We start from the raw sequence: 22,869 nt of genomic DNA on the forward strand, positions 1-22,869 counted from the left end.
ACACACACACACACACACACACATATATGTATACAACCAAACACATACACACATAAGGGGGGGCTGCCATGCCCTTTTGGACAATTGAGCAGCTTGTTGGGGGGGGGGGGGTCTAGTGCAATGGATCCTCTACTCCTGTTGTGTTGGGATGTTAGGAAGCTGTGTTGGGACTACCTCTCAGTTTTACAAGAGCTGAGAGATGTTGTTAGTGTGTGTGTGTGTGTGTGTGTGTGTGTGTGTGTCTGTGTGGCCGGACTACAGACGGCCAGTGGACATGTGAGAATTCATTGAGTGTCTCAGAGCCTGGTCTTGATGACAGCCTGTCTATTTAGCAGCGGCCTGCTGGGATGTTGCCCATTCCCTCCTCTGCCCTGTACACTAATTGGTCACAAGTGTTCCTGTCTCATGGTTGACTGTCCTGGCTTATTCCTTTTGATTTAAAAGCATGCCGGATGGGACTTGGGTGTGGTCGCTTGCGATCTGGCATGGTCTAGAGTTACACATCTGGGAAAGTATGCTGTCGCTTTTATACCAGCAATATTTTCCCTTTCACAACATCTCTCTAATATGGTGCATGTCAAAATATAATGTAATGGAGAAACACAAACTAGCGCTCTTTGAATAACATCTACTAGCACTGCAGTACCACTATGTGACATTTGTGTGAACTTGGAGAGAGAGAAATCAGGACAGAGAAGTTGAGCGAGCAGTTCAGCACTATTTAATAAGCCTCATTCTCTTTCATTTGAAGCACGCGCAGCATGCCAAACATCCTTACAAAGAGCCCACACACACTAATTAGCTAATATGCAGTACAGCTTAAAATACCCCCACTGAACACAGGTCCTTTTTTGGAGGGCATTAAAAGCCTAAATGTGTGTTATCAGAGCATGTGGTGTACCCTGTGAAGCAGGATCCTCTGGAGATGGCTAGCTGACAACCGAACGAGCTAGGGAGATCACAGCCAGGATGGTTTTATTACAAGAAGAAACACAACCTTCATCACACCTTGCACACTAAGCCGGTTTTATGTCAGGATGTTTTAATCTTTGTACTAACAGATAGGAAAAAATTATGTCTCTTTTTGAGAGTCTCTTCCCATTTGTGTACACAGACATGAATGAAAGACATGAGGGGGGTGAAGGTGACTTGGGTGACCAGGCAATTTTGTGTTTTTTTGTCTTTGTGAGTGAAAAGCGAGTAAAAACATACTTTTTCCAATCCCTGCTTCTGTAAAATGACACAAAATCCTGTGACTTCCCATCACACTCCCAATCCCCATCCCCTGATCTCTCAGCCCCCCTTTGGGCTACACGGGGAGCCTCATTGAGAGGCCCAGTGGACAGAGGCTGTATGATTCAAAAAGCCATCACATTAGCAATGGGATGGAACTAAACCATCTACCCAAGAGGACCAGCCATTATTCTGCTTCATGGAGAACACACAGGGAGCTGAAAAGGCTGCTGTTAAATCTCTGTGTTTTCAAAACCAAACCATTACCAATGCCCACAACAGCCTTTTATGCTAAACATCAACAAACATTTTTGTTCAAACTGATTAATATATAAATATTGTAAGGCTAAGTGAAAAGAAGGAGGGGTGTAAGTGAAGGCAGTGGTGAAAATGAGAGAAAAAGGGGGTTCCTGAGTGGAATGGTTGATGCCTGCTGGGCTTATGGGGCTTTTAAGCAGTGGCCAAAGCCCAGAGCCAGTGGTTTTTAGTTGTGCTACACTGACTTCCATACTGGTCAAATTAACCGGTAAACGAGGTGGTAATTAGCAAGTGTTGGCTCATGAAAATTGTTCAATTAGTCCAAGGAGAATGAACAAAGAGGATGAGGGTCTGGGTGTGTGCAGTGGAATAATGGAGAAACGGAGAACTTAATCATCTTTCTTTAAATCAGCTATAATCAATCATTTTATATCAATCGCTCATAGTGATGAGGCCACGGAGAAATATCACACGACTTTGTCTTTTAGATCATTGTTTTTATTTTTTCCAGCCCACAGCCCTACTGTTAAAGAATAAAACACTGTTCACTACCATGCCAGTGTCAAATAGCCAGACAGTAAATGCGAAATTAACATTGTGAAACATTTAGCTGCTAAGGAGCCAGATATTTTCCCCAGGAATTGCAGGAAAGACATTCATCAAATGAGCACAAACACATCTTCCAATAAATGCTAATGTGGCTCTGTATCTGCTGGATGTGTAAATAAGCAACTGTTTGCGAACAAGTTCACCATTTTAAAAAAAGTAAAAACATCAGCTGTCCCCATGTGGCCAACAACAGTAATTCCTAGTTTCAGTATTGGAGTTACCCTGGTATATTCTTTTTTTAAGTATTTAGATGCAAAGACATCAAAACATATTCAATGTTGATACTTAATGATTTCTTCAATCACAAGACTTAATTTAGCTCCTTCTCTAAAAGTTGATGCTTTAGTTGAGGTGTAAGGGCTTCATCTTCGAGAGAACCTTTCTATCGTAAGTAACAAGTTGAGACAAGATGTTTAAAGGTTTCATTTGTAGCATATGTCAAGTCTATCAGCTGTGAATCCTAACGCAAGTAACCCAAGGGTGGGGTTGGGGGGGGGTGGGGGCTGGTGCAGTCACATTTTGCTCCAGTGTTGTTGTCTGTCTGCTCGCTGACAGCAGCAGTTGTGAGGCTGTGACTGCTAGCGCCAGAGGTGTTACTTTTCCTCCTTTGACTTTTTGGATTCATCACCCGATGAGCATAGGCTGTGACCCATAAAAACGCCCATGGGTGGGCTTCCAGGGCTCGGCTGAGCGTGCAGGGTAAGGTAACAGATTCCAGCTCAATGATGAGTCAGTAAATGGTTTTAGGGGAGCAGTCAGTCCATAATCAAAGAAACATACATTTCAAGGATGAAGATGGATGTTGATTGTGCTCCAGTAGGCCAATGACCCAGTAACACAGCTAATGATTTCTGTAACGAAAAATCATTTCTACAGAGAAGCTTCAACAGTAAATTCGGATTTCAATTGTACTAATACACACACACACACACACACACACATATATATATATATATATATATATATATATATATACATTTAGCATTATTTGCCATATCTATATCTATGTTATTATCAATTATTAGAAAATGAATGATCCCCATTGCTCGTTGCCCTTCTTATTCTTGTATTGTGGAAAAAAGAGCGAAGAAATAAATGACATGCATCATATATCATGAAACAATGTTGTATAACAATTATATTATTAGGTAACAGCAAATAACGGTGTTCGTCTGTCATGTGTATCAACACATATTCGAAACGAATCAACCTTTTTTTCCCCATTCATCACTGGTAACCATAATTTCACGTCGTCATGAAGATGAGTTATGTCAAAGCTAAAAATGACAGTGAGATGGCTGGTTTGGCACAGATTAAAAAAATGTTAATTGACTGCTTCAGCGATGACTTGACAAGTGAGCCTGTGTGATCGATGTGCTCATCGCCCTTTTCCCTGAGAGAGAACATCTCTCAGGATAAAACAAATACCGTTCCACATTTGCTTTGACGAGAACCCGGAGTCCTGGGAGCAGGAGATGGTGGCGTATAAAAGTGTAATGATGACAAAATACTGTGCCAGCTGCTTGGGTTACTGTACACAGTGCAGACACAACAAATGGCTTACAATAATTAAACACAGGAAGATGCAGGGATCCTCTGGAGAGACTACTTCCTATAATATCTTATAGAGTTTGCTTAACCACTCAGCTCAGCTCAAACTTTCTTTGAAAAGAGAGTGTAGAAAGAGACGGGCTGTCACTTTGTTTCCATTAATACAGTGATGTGGACCTTAAATTGCAAGAACATTGTTGCCCACAACATAACAGCTTTAGGATAAATCTTCTTAATAAGTATAAATATTAGATAAATTTAAAGGGGACCTATTCCCATTTTCAAAATGTATGTATTAAGACTAAGACAGTCCAAAATTATTAGTAAACACAAACAACTGTCCTCTGAATCCCCAAAGTATTAACTGCTAATTGGGTAAAGAAGGGGGAAAAAAGCATTTCTTTCATTTTCTTCAATTTTATCACTGTGTTATCATGGTACTCGCACACAGGCCGGAAATACCCAAATGCACAAACAGGACCTATGCATGCTTTAAATGGAGAGATATCAGAGTGAGAGACCAGAGCAGTTGGGGGTTCGGTGCCCTTGAGCAGGGCCTAGGAGGCGAACTCCAGCTACCAGTCCACGCTCCATGTCTGTCTGGGAACTTGAACTGGCGACCATTTGGCTCCCTATGGACTGAGCACCTAGATGCTATTGATGTAAGGGTGTCATTGAGGACACTGAGAGCTACAGTGCAACAGAAAAAGCTGAATTGGGTATAAAAAAGAAAAAAGAAAACAAAGATAACATCACAAGTTTGAGACTTCTCTGGTTTCTGGCTTTGAGAGACAGTAGCTCACGTTCACAAATAATGAATGCACTTGAGTGAGACACATGTTCAGTGACATACCTTGAACAATCTGCTGTGCCAGAGAGTGGCTGCACTTGTAGAACACTCTGGCACACAACGGCACCAGCTCAGCATCCGTCTTCTTCATGGCTTTCTTGAATGTAGCGCTGACTGCTTCCGTTACGTCCTTCACACCGGTGACCTCCAGGTCATCCCCCGGCACAGCCAGGGAAAGTGAGAGCGAAGCTCCGTGCATGTCAGCAGACATTACAGTTAGGCACTCTATGGATCCGCATGCCACCTTTGCAGTCATGTGACAGGAAGTCCTTTTGGTGGGATCATCCTGAATTGCAGTTACATGAAGCTCGACAGCTGCACCCTTGGGTAAGGCAGGTACCACAATGACCAATAAGGGTATAGGTTTGATCTCAGGCTCCCACAACAAATCCTGCAATGCAGACAGATGGAATTCAAATTAACTGGCTTGCAAATTATATACTCTGCTGTGATACACACTACAGTCAAATGTATGTCCCCCCTGCTGGGATAGATGCTGTGCACAAAACTACTCCATCAACATTAAACATTATCGTAAAGCACATCATAAAACTCTACCACACAACGCTGAGGCAGGCTTTTTACTTGACAGGCTGACAGGCTATCAATTAACATGAGATTGTGAGGTGACCCTTGGTAATGATAGTGTGTACAAACAATTCAGAAAGAATCCATACTGCTTGCAGCCACCGCAAACCAAAATGCACAAATGCATTCACTTTGAGCTACATTTGCTAACATGACAGGTCCTATCCAAAGTGACTTCTCACCTTTCTAAGAGGATCACTCACAACATGTTATGGCAGTTTTCACCACACAAAACTGCCTCAATTTTGTCTATAGAGCCAAAATGTCTCTATTTTGTTCTCCTCTGGACTTAGCGCCATTAGCAGTTACAAAATGTCTTGGAGCAGTGCTACAATGTGGCCCTTTAATAATACTTTGCTGTGGCTTCATCTGCTAATGGGAGAGAAATGAGTGTTTTATACAACCGTCATTTCAGTCGGAGTCGATAGGGCAAAAACACTTAACCCCCTTTTCAATTTGCTGGATCAATTTTCATCCACTTACACCCCACTTCGTAAGTGCAGAATAATAACAGGTTACTTACATTTTATTTTGATATTCACTCACAAAAAAAAAGAGAGAAATCATTGACAAGAGCGTACGGCGGCCTCTTTGTCCCTTCAATAGACGAACCCGTCATGACCCAATCAGCGGATTCACTGAAGCAGCACTTACCTTCAGATTAAACTTTAGCAAACACTTAATTGTAAATCAACAGCTAACCTCTTGCCTTGGATAGTGAAACATAAAAAAAAGCAAGTGTCCTGAATAAGTATGTGTGCAGGGGTTAAGATTTCTTCACTCTGCTGATTTTGAAGAGTGGCTAGCTTGCAGTGATCAACAATCACAAAAGCAGAGAACAATAGCCGTGTCAGCGTGGACCTCTTAGCATGTCAGACAAAGTGACAGCACACATACGTGTCTTATGCTTTGATAAATGTTATATTAGCACTTCTAGGCACAGGCTAGGTATTCTCCCTAGAGGGAACTGCTCCCGCACGTGTCAATAGTGATTGAACATGGAACAGAGAGTGGGAACTGTGGAGAGAAGTGACAGGACAGGGGGGTCCTGCTCAGCCAGGCTTAAAGGCCACCCTGCAGGCCTTGGGTGCTGAGGTACTATACCCAGCCTCTGGCAGGACTTTACTGTCACGGTACACTTCCTGACTTTTTGTCAGAGCTGTCGGACGAGGTTACAGTCAGTTCAGTCTGCCCCTTTTTGTTTCTTTATTAACGTATGCACCAAAATGTTACATTAGGTGAGAAGTGTGTGTGTGTGTGTGTGTGTGTGTGTGTGTGTGTGTGTGTGTGTGTGTGTGTGTGTGTGTGTGTGTGTGTGTGTGTGTGTGTGGTGTGTGTGTGTGTGTGTGTGTGTGTGTGTGTGTGTTTCAGACTTGACTGTGGTCAAAACTCCATTACCTTGACAGAGGAGTGAGAAGGGAAAACTGGCTGACATCCCTACCTGACCAGAGATCATTTATTAAATAAATCCAATAAAACACAAACTTTGATATATGGGGGAGCTGAGTACTGGAGTGGCAAGTCCGGAGGCCAGACAGGTGGCAGAATGTGTGTGTAGAGGGCTCTGTTCCGCCACTTAACACTATCCATCTCATTACTTCATCCCACTTCAGTTGCAGGGCATGCAGCCATTCCTCCAGTGCTTTCTCACTCTGTAGGAAGCAGGTAAGCGCATGCAGTCTGGATCTGCTGCACTCAGCTCTCTACAGTGATGGGGTGTGACCTGCCTCTCCTTATGTTTGTTTTCTTTCTCCCCACTTTCCTCCCTCTAACATTGCGTCCATGTGCCTGGAGCGTGCGGTGGGTTGGAGGGCCGAGAGGCGTGAAAGCCGAACGGTAAACACGGTAATAAGGAAGTGGTGTAAAGGCAGGGAACAGCGGGGAGCTGATGGGACTGCGCTGCTTAGCCAGTTCCCCTACATTTCCTGCCCAGCAGGACGCCTTCAGCATGTGGCTCTATGTCTCAGCACTTACTGTAGTGCTGTCAGTCTGCTATAATAGGGGGTTTGTTTTATTTTATTTTAATGTAAAGCACTTTTGGCTGCATTTTTATATATATGAAAGGTGTTATATAAATAAAGCAGATTTGTTTTGATTTGATATTCCTTCCCATTCACTCCCTAAATCAATTTCTTTTCTTGAGATTCCACTCTAAAGCTGTTCAGACTGTGTAAATGAAACACACAGGGCCATATCAGTGGGGTGAGGAAAGGTTCAAAGGTATGAGGCCATTATAAAACCATGACTAAGGCCACAGTTACTTCAAAATCCCTTAATAAGCAGGAGACAAATAATGTAAAAAAGGGTTTTACTGTGGTATGCAGGGAGGAAACTCTCCACACTGCAGATTTGGTATTATTAAATTAAATGTATCACTAACAAAAATTTCAACAAAATCAATAAATCCTTTAAAAATAAATTCCACATTTCCCAAAAAACTGGTGTTCATGGGTAGTGTGTATTTTTAAAACATGATATAATAGATTTAAAACCTGTTTCAGAATGATTTACTTTTTTACATACGTTTCCTTTCATACGTTTCAGAACCTGTTACTGCTACATAAAGGGACGTCTGTTTAACATTTATTGACTTATCACATCAACATCTCCCTGTTCATCAAACCCTTTGCACGTGCACACACACAATTGGCTTTTTGTGGTTTAATGCACCGTAAATACAATTTCACACTTGTAGCGACTCCAGTATGCTCCCAATTAACCCTGCAAGCTTCTTCATCCACCTGATTAGAGAAATTATCAACGCACAACAACAACATGGCCCTGTGGCATCACAGATACACTTGGCACTGGTATTTCTATCATTTCACTTCACAAGTCTGGTTTCTGAAAATACACTGTAAAGTATACCATTTAAATTGTTTTATGTAAAAGCATAAAGCTGCATTATCCAACATTTGACAGCTGGTCAGTCAGCATTCATAACTTTACCACATTACATGTTGCGCTTGTGGTTTCTGTTTTCATCAGGATGCATTATAAGAAACAGATGCATTTTGGGGGAAAAAAGAAGGGTTAAGAACAGGCAGTTAAATTTTCTAAATATCCAGTATCAAGCTATACTAACTGACGTTAAACTAAATGCAATATCATGTATTTAATTATCATTAATATTTAATAATTTATCATTTTAATTATTAATCAATTTAAGATCAAACATTAGGTATAGTGGTCCCATTTTTTATTTTAAAATTCTTGAGGTTTTACTTTGGTTTCATAAACCAGAATGCCAAAAGTAAGCACATTAGATTACACATAACAGATTATTGAGTAACAAAATATGACATTGGCTAGCATAATTTGATGCTTCGATTGGTATGTGTCCCTTTATTAACATATTGCCTTTTCTGTTTTAATTTATTCTATTTCTTTTGTAAAACACTTCATAGCTCTTGTTTTGAAAGGGCTGTATTCACTAGCTTTACTTAGTTACTAACTCATAGAGCTAGTTTTGTAAATTTGAACTCTTCTTGCCAGTGCCAGCAGTTGGAGTTATATCTGTTGTCTGTGGGAGTTGTGTTATCAGTGCTTGACCTGAGTTAAACATTCTAATTACAGTCAGTTCAAATGAGCGCCAGTGCTTAGTATAATCCCCACCCCGGGGAGAGAGCATTTTCAGGATGAAACAGTAGCCCCCGTCCACATCTTTCCTTGAAGTGGAAGAGAAGAGAGAGTGTGAGGGCCGAGCTGAAAAGTCACACCGAGACGATCTGCCTCAGAGGTAAAGATAGAGCGTGAGGTCAGGTTAGTAACCCGCCATCTCAGCTAGATCTATTCTTAAGGGGAGAACTCACCTGTTTACATTATGTAGCTGTCAAGTAGAGCTGCTTTATCTGAGAATCAGTTGAAAATAAAACATGGCCTCCTGCTGGAAATCTTGGGTCAGCTAAGTGACATGGAAGCACAACAGATGGACGATGTTGTCCATCTTCAGTGACCTCTGACATCAGCCTAGTCTTGAGACCTCCCAAAGCTCTGCCCTATCTGAACGACCTGTTCCGCATGCTAAATTGATGATACACTGGAAACTCTTTACTGTGATACACTGAACCTTAGTATATGTATTTGAATTCGGAAATGATCACTTGAAAGCTTTGACAATATGATTGCTGGCCTTCATTAATACATTTAGATTTATATATACAGTATACTGCTTTACTTTTGTGGAATTGAAGCCACGTTGACATCCTCTCACTAGTCTTTAACACCTCTCACCACTGAACAGAGCCACATGTTGGAGGTGGGCTCCTGCTTCTCTCCCTTAGGCCCTATTCCCATGGCTAGACAGATTACTGTGGGAGGAGAAGGGCTGCCAGGGGAGACTGGTGCCCCTATTAGACGCATGGAGCAGGGGTTGTAAGCTGGGGCGGTGGGATGGAGGGAAGGATGGAGGGAGGTGGCAGGAAAGAGAGGTGGAGAAGGGGGGGCTAAGCTGCTCTGAGAGTTGAACGGAGCTCCAAAATGGTGTGTGGGGGCAAAGGATTAGGGGAGCTCTGAGGAAGACATCTGCTTCTGTGCCAAGCTCCACATTATCAAAGACACCAGCGTTTCCCACATCATCAACTTTTCATGAGCGCACTCACTGGTAAATATCAGTCACAGCGGCTCGTGTCTCAAGGGGCCGGAGAGGGGCGAGGAACTTTCCGACTATAAAACACAATTCTGAAAGGCCTCTCTGAAAAACTTGGGATACCATATCAAGTTTCTCTTCTTTACTTATTCATTGACACATGGAACCCACTGTCTTTTAATCCATTAAATATGTGTTCATTCTATGTGGGAGTAGTATCGTATTAAAAGGATGATCAATATTTCCTCTGCATCTATAATAAAACCGCCAGTTCTTTGTTCTTCTTACTCTTCTTCTTAACCACTGGTATACATTTCATAAACAAAAATCTTACTACAGAGGCTGACCTTCTCGTCCTCTGTGGCCCTCAGCAGGCTCTCCCAGATGGCCCTCATGATGGGGATGTCTTGGTGTCTTGTGGTGTAGCAGTGGGCCTGGACAACATGAGCTAGAGTCAAGCTGCTGATCACAGCCTGCAGAACTTTCTTCACATGGCTGAAGGACAAACGGGCCTGCGTCCTGGTGCCGGCCTTTACCAGCTGCATAGTACACGGGACCAAAGCAATTTGGCCTGCACAGAACACCAGCTCATCAACCTAAAGAAAAAAATCATACGAGAAAAACAAAGCAATGTTGGCTTAATCGTGGTAAAACCATGATTAACAGTCTACAGTCAAACTAGCGGCATGTGTGGCTGTAATTTGTACTTCCCCCATCTTAGCTTAGTGTGCTAGAATGCTAATATTCGCCAATTGGCACTAAACTCAAAGAACAGCTGAGGCTGTTCCTGAAAACTAAAATTAGATTCTACATAGAAACGTAAAATCTGTAGGCAATGGGACAAGATTTGGGTGTTTTCATTTGTAGTCCAAGTAGTATTGACCAATCCCGTTTGAGCATGCTTTGGTTGCATGCAGGTAAACAGTCTGTGGATAGCAAACGAGGAGGAACTCATGCAATCACAGGACCCACAGGCGACTGTGTGACAATGATTTAGTTTTTTATTAGCTTTTCTATTATTATTTAATATGAATTCATATGAACATATACTGTATGTTTATAGAGACACTGTCTCGCAACTCCAACTCCAACTCCGTTATCAAGTCTCTAATTGGACCGTAAACAATGACTCCTGCTTGGAAAAGGAAGTCTGGGCCCGGATATCCGCTGGCTACATCGGAGAGATTAGCCGTTGCCCCCAGAGACGAAATTGTCATCAGACAGATAGCCGATGGGTTCCGAGACTGCCCGAAAACATAATGCCTCCAGCAATGGCTGTTGCCAGAGTGGAAGCATAAAAATATGCCGGTAAGGGCAACGTTAATTTGTTAACATATACGTATATGCATATTAATACATGTCTATATGTGTATGTAAGCCCAGTAGTGATTGTGGGAACATTTGCCTTTACAGTAAAAGAGGAAAAAAAGGCAATAATGAACTTTAACACATCTCTTCAACCAGAAAACTAGATGAAAGAAACAAGTCATCAAACTCCAAAATTAGTTTTTACAAAAAAAGTACAACATTCATCAACGAGGTGCTATAATCAAATTAACATTAATTATAAGTGTATGTTTGAGTAGCAGTGCATTAATTAACAAGTTTCACCTCTGCCATTTTTCAGCATCTTATCACCAACAATTGCCAATTCACAAGCAGGCACTCTGTGAGAAGTCTGTCAATGCATCTCCATTGCACAAGTGATATATATAAGTATAATTAACTATGCGATAATAAGCTCAATTCTCAATTAAATACCGCTGTTAGAATGAAGCTTCTAGCATGATGAAACCTGAAAAAATCTATCTGTTTAATGCAGAGAGATGAGTAGGGATGAGGAGCGGCATTAAGGAGGTCATGTCTTTAGAGACCCTGTAGCTCACCAATGTTTGCGGCTGGACGGCATGCACTGCTGGACACTGGCTGCTGGTCAATGCAAATAGCTGTTGATGACATGCTGATCATTGCTGGCCTATGCAGGGAACCTGCAGATCGGAAGGGAGGATCAAGAAGGCCTGAATCAATTGATACATGGTCCGAGACAAGGTCCTTCACTGATTAGCAAAGACACAGCCAGGGGTATCCTGTGTCACAGTTAGCATGGACCAGAGGTATTACTTTAGACTTGGCACCATCTCAAGCAAACTTCCTCTCCAGCTCATCTGAAACAAGCCCTTTGTTTTCTTTACTTGGCTCAGTTTTGAGGCCTACACAGAAAGGCCGTGACACAACTTGTTCAAAGGAGAAAAACTGAAATGTATGTCTTCAATCGCATACTAGGAGTACAAAATACAAGCCGCACAACTGTTTAGCTAGAGGGCAAACATGGTCATGGCTATTTCCATAATCAGATGGGTTTGCCATGATCCCCAGTTCCTGGGTTCAGTTGTCAACTTTGATGAATCTTCCGCTTCCATCTCCGCTGCTCCAAATTACTGGGACAGTGCGGGAGACAAGAGATGGAGGGAAGACAGGCGCGAGTGAGTGAGGGGGAAGAAAGGGAGGAGATAAGGCCCTCGCTGCTTTCAACCAGTTGGATCAATCACCAGATCATTTACCTGCGAGCACAATCTGCCCGAGCGCCTGCGTTACTATGTCTGCCTAACATAAAAGCCAGATTCCCACACATCAACAACAAATTGTCATTGGCATTCCATTTATGAGCCATGAAATGCCATCATATCCACTTCGACAAAGAAGGGCTCCATCAGGTTGGACGGGTGACCAGAATCTCTTAACAAGCTAGTCCCCATGAAAAGAGTGCGCTCCACTTTGAATTCATAAAGGCTGGCTACCATTTGTCGATTTGAATATCAAAAGGGGCAAGCATGGGGCCCCTTGACTGTTAAAGGCAGACTCCCATAGCTTCTACCAAGCAGGTGTGTGATGATCAATTATTAAGGATCCCGCTCTGGTTACTCTTAGTGGGAGGTGGAATTGGGGATTTGGGGGTTTGTGGTGGTGGGGGCACATCTTTCTGTGGTGAACCTGGATGGGGGAGAGACAGTGGAGAAGGGAGAGCGAATGCTATTTACATAAAATTAACAGTTCAAAAGAATGAGTTCACACACCAATCAAACTTGTTAATTGACTGTCAATGGTGTGTCCCTGAATATACAACACAACTACATTATTCATCTTAGGCCTTGACAGGGAAGACAGTCCAATTTGCATGGGCGTTCTAAACGTGATCAACAACCACAATGCCACATGCATTTTTAATAGGACAGAGATGGGATCCTTTAATATTCATAAGGGTCAAACAATTGCATATGACATTAAACTTTCTATAACAAGGTAAGTAAGTATTTTTCAAATGCTAGCTGTGGCAGACTAAATGGCCCACAGAGAAAAGGGTGAATCAATACTACATGTCCATGTTGGTTTCTGTCTGTCCTACTGCTTCTTTACAATATTTCATATTTCCTGTCATAACTTTAAAGGTTTTTAGAAATTTCAGGCTTTAGTAGCTGCCTTTTACATAATCTTTTCCATCAGGGAAAAACATACAGTGCCTACGGATGGGTAATTTGGACAAAATTCATACAACAATAACCATCAAAGCTTATATCTTATTTTCAATATTTGATATTCATTTAAAAAATTAAGAAGATTAAGTCGACTGGTTTGCTTTTGTCTTTTGTATGTGTCACAATAAAATATAATCAATTCATAAAAGTCGCAAAAATATAACAATAACTCTTACATAAAGAATCTTGTCACTATGTGTAACACATTGTAGAATCTGAAAACAACAGTGAGTGACAAAACAGCCCTAACAGTAAAAACGGACCACAACACTCATTCCAACTTAGTATTATTTATTACTTAGTATTAACAAACAACTTCAGGTTCATGCTTTATCAACCTTTATTTCATAGCTAAAACGCCATCATTTTCTAACAAACCCAATGACATGTCAAAAGGTCACTATCCCCAAATTCTCTCTCTCTCTCTTACAGACAGTAACATATATGTAGATGTGCTCAGGAAGCGCCTGGCTGAGATTGCTTCCAACCCTTAACGGTGTCTCGTTTCAGGCTGGTGTGTCTGAGGTGTTTCTAATTGCAGTTTTTGTCAAAGATCTTCCAGAGATGACCGGAGAGTGCTAGACTATATTCATATTGGTGTTGGAGCCCTCTTGGCCCCCATCGTGTTGAGGATGTCTCCGAGTGTCATTAGCAGAGCTTTGGAATGGTATGGATGAACTGGGTCGGCCTGGATAAAATTACCTGGTATTGACGAACAGTCAGGTTTTTCTGCCTGGTTCCAAGGACAGAGAGAGGTGAAAAAACGATTCCACCGCTCCTATCAGATATGCTAATAGTCACATTTCTCCCCATTGAGACCTCATGCATAATTTAACCAGGAAAATGATAATACAAAATGTGTAAAATAGGTTAAATTAATATGGTGTAACTTTTCCCTCATGCAATGACACATGTAACCAAACTAAAAGGGTAAAGGCAGCACAGTATCGGCTACAGGATGGGTAATTAAATGGATATTATATTTAATTTGTGATATATCCTCTCCTTGAGATGTTACATCTGTTTGAGCGTTGTTAGCAGCTGCACTGACTGTATCTTCAGAGCACCACACTTTTCAACTCAGACCCTAAACTTTTTAAAGGTTATGGTAAAGTTTTATCAAATAGTTTATAGTGAACCTAGACTAACTGTTAAATGACTATGTGTGTGATTCGTAATGGGGACAGATTAAAACTGAGGATTTACATCCATTCATATGTCAGAGAGATCATTAACAATAGGCAATTAACAATTAACAGTAGGCGATCATTAACAATGATGCTGAGTATACAGTAATAAAACAAGGAAATCAGTCAGGATGCTGCATTTAAATGGTATGTTCCCTCCAAAACTATAATTTACTTTCAATGGGAAGCTCTTTGGTTAACTTTAAATCCCCTATGGAACATTCCTTATATATGTGACAAATTTCCAAATTTCTGTCTTGGCTCTTTTTTCACTTAAGTAATTTTCCTCTTTTCTTGAATATTTCAGGGCTTGCAAATAGCTCAAAATAGTTCAAAATGTGGGGATCAAAAAACTGAGGTTGAAGTTTTGCTGAATGTATTTAAGTGCATATATTATTTCTGCTTTTTGGTGGGGATTTGATATGCAACGACTGTTTAATCCTTGTGTGGTGGATGGCAGTATGTCAGGGATGTGTGCTGTGATTTCATCTTGAACTGGCTTCAAGTCTGTGGGGCTCTTTCAGCATTAGTGCATTCAAAGCAGATCACGTCTGGGAGTGGGAAATGATAAGAGATGGGCTCATGTTGTGCTGCGCCCTGAGGAAATCCTGCCTCTTCTGACACCTCATTTCTACAAATACAAACCTTTCAGGAGAACCACACCGTTCTTCCCCTTACAGAATCTCTCCCCATGTTAGGCTTCTCATTTAAGGCTTCATGGGAAGGGGTTTGGAGATATTTGCCTTTTTTTATTTCCTCCTCTTTCTTTCCACTATCTCTATTTTTTTCTTCCTGTTTGTGCTCCAGTTTGAGCCTAACCCCTGTATGCTCAACTGTCACAAAAAATCAGCGTTACTTAAACAGCGACATAAATAGCCGTATGAAGTGCACAAAGAAAGGCAAGTATAGGGCACTTCTGAATGCATTCTCTCAGGTCTAAAGCTGCACATTTATTTAGAAAACAAACCATAAGCATATGTTCAAAACATAAGCTTTATTCTGATGAATAATTCAGAAGTATACTACAAATTAAACAATTATAATGACGCATTGTTGGGGCAATGTTTGGTCAGTCTGAGCAAGGGACACTGGGCTTTCCCCAACCCCCACCTTCTATAAGCTTATGTGTATTTTTCTGTTGTGCCTGTATGTCTGCCCTCGACATGCCCACTCCATAGACACTGAACCGTGTGGAAGAGTAACACTGTCATGTCAGCTCTGGTCAACTTTATGGTGGTCAGGAGCTGCCGCTCAGTGCTATAACCAAGGTCAGGGGAGCATGACTGCTGGATGCTCTGGGAGACGTATCTGAATGCCATGAATAAACAAATAAATACACAAATCTTTCCATCATCATGAAAAAAATATTTTATTTTAACGCCAAAATAAAACTAGTTTTGATACAATTTCATATGGTATCTGTGTTTTGTTCTTTGTTGCTATAATGATGTTAAAAGTAGGATCAAATAAAACATCACAAATACTCAAAGCTGATGTAATAAAATTGTTTGTTCTTGTGGAGTACTGTGCCACACCAGAGCTGGGCTGTGGAGGAAGAGTGATGGAGGGGCATGGTTTTTCATTGCGTTAGGCAAAATGCCCTGCTGCCTTCAACTGTCCCGACCTCACATTTTTTGACAAATTGGTTGTGAGGCTTTTACGACTGATGCACATATCGCAAAAATCATTTCTGCCAAGCTTCCTCTATGACCTGCCCGTGGGACATGACAAGACCCTCCATGCATCGCTCTATCAAACCGAATCTTTCCAGGACAATGCAAATTATGACAAATTCCATCATCCTGCATTATGCGCTTTCCTGCTAATCTCCCTAATTCGAGAGAATCGGCGAGGGTCTCGCTCTTTCAGCTGAGGGGCATGTTGTCTGATTGAATGATGCTGAAACTGCAACCCTCAACCCCCGTTCTTTCTCCCTTCCCAGCTGTGACCACCTTGTCTCTTCTGTCTTTTCATATTTTTCCGTTATTTTTTGAAGCAGCATCTCTTGGTCTGGCTGGTAATAGCAGCACTAACTTAACCTGGGCACATAATATTTATGTCAGAGTAAAAAGTAACACAACCATTAAAGCGTAACTGTCAGTAGTGGGGAAGTTAAGGAAGCCTGTGTGGGCGTGTGTGTGTGTGTGTGTGTGTAAAGGAGTGTGTTATATGAAAGATAGGACCACAGTGTGAAATGTCTATTCTGCATGAGATAGTGTGAATGTCAAAAACAAATCAGCTTGCAACACAGGGACATGAAGCTGCTGGCCCAGAGAGAAAAGTCCTCCATGTTCACATGACATCCCAAACATCCAGAACACACACACACACTCACTCAAACCCTCGCCTCCTGTCCTACTGCTACTCTGAAGCTTGTAATGGACACAAAGTGTAGTTCAGTATCCACAAATAAAAAATGAATAACGGACAAACTAAAAGAAAAAGACAGATTGTGACAATACAGTGCAGAAAATGCAGAGGAGAGCAAAATGAGATGTAATCCCCCCTGGTCTCAACAGATGGCAGTAGGGTTGCATTAAAAAAAGCAGCTGGAGTATCAACAATGCTGTTCATACAAAGTCCACTTCATCCATGGACAGGCTGGCTAGACGGCATCGAAGTGTCTTGGATTTTTTCTTCTTGTTCTTTTTTTTTTTTGGCGAAGTCAAAATGTTCACATAAATAAGCCACAAATTCCATCAGTGAGATGAATGAATATGGATGAAGGAAATTTTGGGGGAGAAATAAAAAAATAGTTTGGAATTATCATTACAATATCTACAGAAATGTTGTATATTTTTTAAATGTATCTCTCTGTAAAGAATAAAATACAAATGACATAATCTAAAAAGAAAGATTTTCCATCTCAGAAAGCCTTGCTTATAATTACTTTTATTAAAAATGTTATTTTACTGTAAATGTGCACCAGAGATAATCACTACAGCAAAATGATACAATACAATGTGCTGAAGATGAACTGAATCCCCCACTGAAAAATAAAGCAAATATTAACATTTGTGCCGGAGCATCAAATTCAACTCAATAAATTTTGACGTGTGGAAAATAATGTCTTCTCTATATTATATTGAATGAACTCTTACCCTGAGCATCACAACTACATTACATTACACAGACTTATGGTGCCTGACATTCCCTTATATAATAAATCCATAATATCAATAATAAATATATATTAAAAGTGAACATGCTGATATGTCCGCAGAAAAAAACAGGAGGCTGTATATTATTCATCTGCAGCGGTTTTTACCTCTGTAAAGTGTGCTCTGATGACAGTGGCATTTGAAAAATGAATGACCCAAGTTACTACTCAGAAGAATTGCTCCATGTGAAATTTATGAGAAAGCGAGTGGCCAAAAGTAAATGGAATGTAAGCGCTAACTCTTGTCTGACTCATCTGTACGACTGCTAAAAAAATCTGTTAATAAATGAAGACAAAATGGCAGCGCTAGCACACTGTTGCATGTGGACGTAATAATCATTTCTAACCAGAGGCGCTGACTGCCACTTTTAATGTGTGCGACTTATGGAAGCACAGAAACATAGGAGAGCATAATAATTAAAGAAGTCATCTATAATCGCAGTTTTCCTAAAACACACAGACTACAGTGCAGGGCTGTACAGCAGTCACAAGGTGAATCTGCTAAGGTAACAAGCCAACACACACTCTACGTTGGTGACAATTAGTGTTATAGATCCTGTTTATTGGTAACATATTACAATTCTAGATAATTGTGTTAAATTCTTCTTGTGTTGTGGCTGCTATGTATCAAAAATATGAAAGAATAAGCCCATTTTTTTATCGGGCTTTAAGGGAAAATAATTTCGGACTGCTAGATTCCTCTAATATTTTTTGCATTGCCTGTTTTGGATAAAAGATTTTGGCTATGAGTGAAATGCTGAGAAGTTAAGGGGATATATTCTCCCTTATGCTGTTCCCTATTAATTTTGTATGTCACCACATTAGTTTGTGTTTGAACTGGCTCCTGTATTGTTCTGTCTATATTTGCCATTCACAAGGAGCATCATCCAGACCCTCCCTATTTTTGTGTTTTTATGTGTGTCTGTGTATGTGTGTGTGTGTGTTGGCCCTGTCAGCTATGCCCTCTCGTCACTGCAGGGGGAAGAAACACACCCGGGCAGCTCTGAATATAGTGGCTAGTTACCATAGTAATGGGATGGTCATACGTCTCTCCTCTCTTAGACAGTGATGGGAGTGGACAGGACACGCTGCTATGCTTTTTATCTATGCATCTGGTATTCAGTTATTTCATTCCACAAATAAAAAGCCAAGCCACCGTACCTCTCCTTTCTCCGTATTCAAATAGAGGGGTGAAATGGGAAGTAAATAGTTGGATATGGGGTAATAATTCACACATGGGACTACAAATAATGATGTGTTTTGACTGAGTGTTTGTGATTGCAATTGTAATAGCGCAAGTGTCTCGGCAGATATCTACTGTGTCGGGATCTTTACATGACGCTTTTCAGATGCCTTCTTGATGTCACCCCTCCACTGCTCATCAGCATTGACAAAGTGAAAAGAACACACACACACACACACACACACACACACACACACACACACACACACACACACACACACACACACACACACACACACACACACACACACACACACACACACACACACACACACACACACACACACACACACACACACACACACACACACACACACACACACACACACACACACACACACACACACACACACACACACACACGTTTCATTTAAATACAGTAGCCACAAAAATAATGATATAATGCTTTTTACACAGAAAGTAGTAGTAGTAATTTGTTAATGCACAAAGGTGAAAAGACTTAGATGTGATGCTGACCGTTCACTACAGACGACAGAGACCTGTGTCTCTCGATGCTTCCCAGGTGATTAAGAATGGTTGAGTACACAGACACACATGAAGTATATATATATATGTACATGCATATCTAATATACGTGTATCGCCATCATTCAGTATGTAAAAGAGGAAGAGGAACAATGGCTGTGGCTATCCTGTCCTTGCTTCCCGTGGCTTGTTGACATGAACCAAGGCAGTCAGGCACCAATAATACATGAAGAGCTGTTCAAAGGCAATTAGGATCAGTTGTCAGGGCCGGGCCCATTAATGAGTGGGAGTGTGGCAGGGACCGGGGCAGAGGCACAGCGCCGGCTTACACGGCCATGTGAGACTCGATGCACTCTGACAGATCCAGTCCTTCCCCTGTCCTCGCCTGGTACAAGCTGATACCAGTCTGTCCCCACGTGGTGCTTCAGCAGCAGCGGTGCAGGATAATGTATTAAAGAACGCAGTGACTCCTGAAAATGACCACTGCCATGGCAGGTCAGCCTCTATGCGGTCACAGCAGGAGACGGGGGTGGGGGGATGGGTGGGAGGCTTGGAGGAACATAATTACCTCCTCTGCCGTCTACCACTTCCAATAAAACTGCCCCCTCATCAGATTAAAAACATAGTCTCATATGACCTCTCACATATATGTGTACACATTTACAGGCACACGTGTCCAACCCCTGTCCAATAGCTCCAGCAATGTCCCAGGATGGCACTGTGACCATGTGTCAAAGCAGATATACATCTTGTATGTGGAGCTGTATTAGAGGAGGGGGAAGGTAGTCCCCATTATTTTGCATACTGTACAAGATAGTGTTGAACAGTATGCATACATGTTGTGGATAAACAGACCTGCACACGAACAAACATTGTCAACAAATGTTTAGGTAGTGATGGTTTGAGATAACGTGTGTGTGCTCAATTGTCCATTTTGTTTGCCTTTGCATACATCTTATCTATTTGCATATCAATCAGCAGTTTGAATGCCGTATACCTGTCTTGTCAGTCATGAGTGTGTTACAGTGAGTCACCTGTGAATCATTCTAATGACCAAACCAGTTTACCTTGTCATACAGCCAGGGCCCACAGGTGTGTGTGTGTGTGTGTGTGTGTGTGTGTGTGTGTGTGTGTGTGTGTGTGTGTGTGTGTGTGTGCTTAAGACCTGGCCTCAGGGCATACAGCCAACATGCCATTGTGGTAAGGGCTTTCTGGGTTTGATCAGTGTGTTTCGTGTGTGTCCAGTTCAAGTGAAGACAGTTGACCCCGGTGTTTGGGTAGGATGAGTAAAGCCCACAGAGACAGACTCGGGTGATGTACAGAGACAGGAACTGAATCGATGCTCACTGGGGCAAGGCTGTGAGGTGATCCAGACTGTCAGTCAAAAAACCTCTCTGACTCTCCCCAGACAAAAGGTTCAACTCATTGCACCCAATCCCAGGCACTCAGGAAAAGGAAACAACCAGCCTATTCTACTTGTGCCTTCAGTGATATAAAAAGAAGCAACAAATCTGTGTTAACATCCTCCGCTGCAACTAGGAGCAAGTAACTTCAAGGGCTGAAGAACACCGTAGTTTTGAGAAGCCTTCAATCTCATGCCTGCTCATACCGCGCGCTCAAGACCTCATTTTTCATCGACTAAATTACTCGACAACTGTTCCCCTCCTGGTCCCACCCCTTCTTCCCTGCCTCATCTCCCCTCCTCCTTGGTTGGAAGTGATCATTTGTTCTTTATTAAAGTTGATAACATCCCTTGCATTGTCTGAGTGTGCACGCTAGAGAGCCGCCCCTACTGTTCTAGCCTCCAGCGCTTCGTATTATTGGTGCATTATTTCACGCATGCCCTCCTCTTTTATCAAGCGCTTTTGAAGTAATGTTAATAGACTAGAAAATTGAGACATTTATGAAGTATGGGCCGTGTTTATGAAAAAATCCATAAAGTATGACAGGGGAGAGGTGAGATAAAAGCAAGGTTTTAATAGATTATGGCAAACAGGGGAGAGGCATCAGATGCTGACAGGCACCTCCTCCGAGATCCCTCATATTTTATGGGATTCATTTTGTTGTATTAGAAATGAAGTTAAATGTCCTAATTAATCTGTTCATGCTGCATGAATACCTCCCTGAACGCAGATGCACGCACACACACTGTTTTTCGTCTAATTAGTCTTCTGTGGTAATTGAGGTAGATGCAGTCTCTAGATGTAGACTGAAGAAGTTTGGGGTGGAGGTGGGGGGGGGGGGGGGTGTGTTTGGTGTGATGGGGGTGGATGCTGAATTGTGCATGTTGGCTCTTTTACAGTAGTGAAACATTCTAGTTGAGAACAACAAACCATAAAACAGAAGACTTAGTTCGCAGATCTTTACCGTATTTCATTCCCATCTCAGGTTGTTCTCACTCTCTACTGTCTATTTTAAGAAGTCCTTAAAGTAATCTTTGATAATCCAACATACTGTATATACTACTTTGTTTACTAAAAATAAACAAAATCAAAATGAGGCTTCCAACAAGCAGAGGAAACTTCTGCATATGCTCTTTTTCTTGCACCCTCTTTCTGGTCCTACATGGGTGGCCCAACCTCGCTATAGGACTCTGGACTTTTCAGAGTCAGTTCAGTTCATTGTTTTTAGATGTTAAGACTCCTGTGAGGAGATTATTCAAATTCTACCACCCGCCACAGTACACTCCTCCCTTTGATGCTAATAGGCAGCGTCAGATCCACTTCCCTCCTGATGCCTTACAGTCCACTTTGACAATTTTCAAAATCCAATGCAAATCCTATCGCAGGCTTGCGCAACACGGTCTTCCACAATATTGACTGTCACTCACAATTAGGGGAATGAGGCAAAGGGTTAGTATTCAGCAGCAACCTGAGGCTAGTGCAGTCAGCTCCCAAAACACACCCCGCAGAATCTGATCAGTGAGTATAATTTCCTAGCAAATATCCCAGGGGTGAGCCACTTACCTTAACAGGAAAGAGGAGATGTTTAACAGCCATTCAACTGGTAGTCTTCCTATTCAGACCTGGTTTGGCTATTGTGTAAATGTAGCTCCAAAGGGAATGTGATGGAACAGGCAGCATTAATCTAAATAGATGTGGAAAAGGCCCGGCTGTTTGAGACTCATGTTGTTAACTCTGACTTTCGTAAATGATAGGTCAACTTTTTCCATCTGGCAACTCATACACGTAATTGTCTGTTATTAGTACAAATGGATTTCTGTGTAAAAATGTGGAACATTGCTGGCTGAAGAAACTCATGCTCTTTTTTCCCTACTATGCTCTTAATGCAACAGAATTGTTTAAAAGCTCCTTTTAAGAATCAGCTGACAGAAAATTCAGTAATGACCTTTATTTCTTTTAAAAGCATGCCATTGCTTGGCTTTTGTTGTAATGAGATAATTTGTTTTGATATTTTCGAAACAAACATACTGGATGTCTGAGAGCATCTTTTGTTTTCAATAAATTGATGGATGTAAGAAATAAGTGAAATTTCGTACATCTTAATTAGATTATGCAAATTGTGTCCCAACAAATGATTTGCATTAGATCTCTGATAGCAACACAAAATTTTGATATCGCTGC

The 22,869-nt window shown here is 41.5% G+C and overlaps 1 protein-coding gene across 1 annotated transcript in view; it reads right to left on the reverse strand.

The window, feature by feature from the left end:
- Positions 1–22,869, reverse strand: part of dph6 (diphthamine biosynthesis 6) — a gene marked incomplete at both ends in the record, with an annotated part of 55,148 nt that overhangs the window by 403 nt on the left and 31,876 nt on the right. The window contains 2 exons of the mRNA XM_083924570.1: positions 4,505–4,892; positions 10,025–10,273. Coding sequence (XP_083780696.1) covers positions 4,505–4,892; positions 10,025–10,273 — 637 coding nt within the window. The remainder of the gene's footprint in view (positions 1–4,504; positions 4,893–10,024; positions 10,274–22,869) is intronic.

The sequence above is a fragment of the Echiichthys vipera genome (genome assembly GCF_963691815.1).
Source record: "Echiichthys vipera genome assembly, chromosome: 12".
Lineage (NCBI taxonomy): Eukaryota > Metazoa > Chordata > Actinopteri > Perciformes > Trachinidae > Echiichthys > Echiichthys vipera.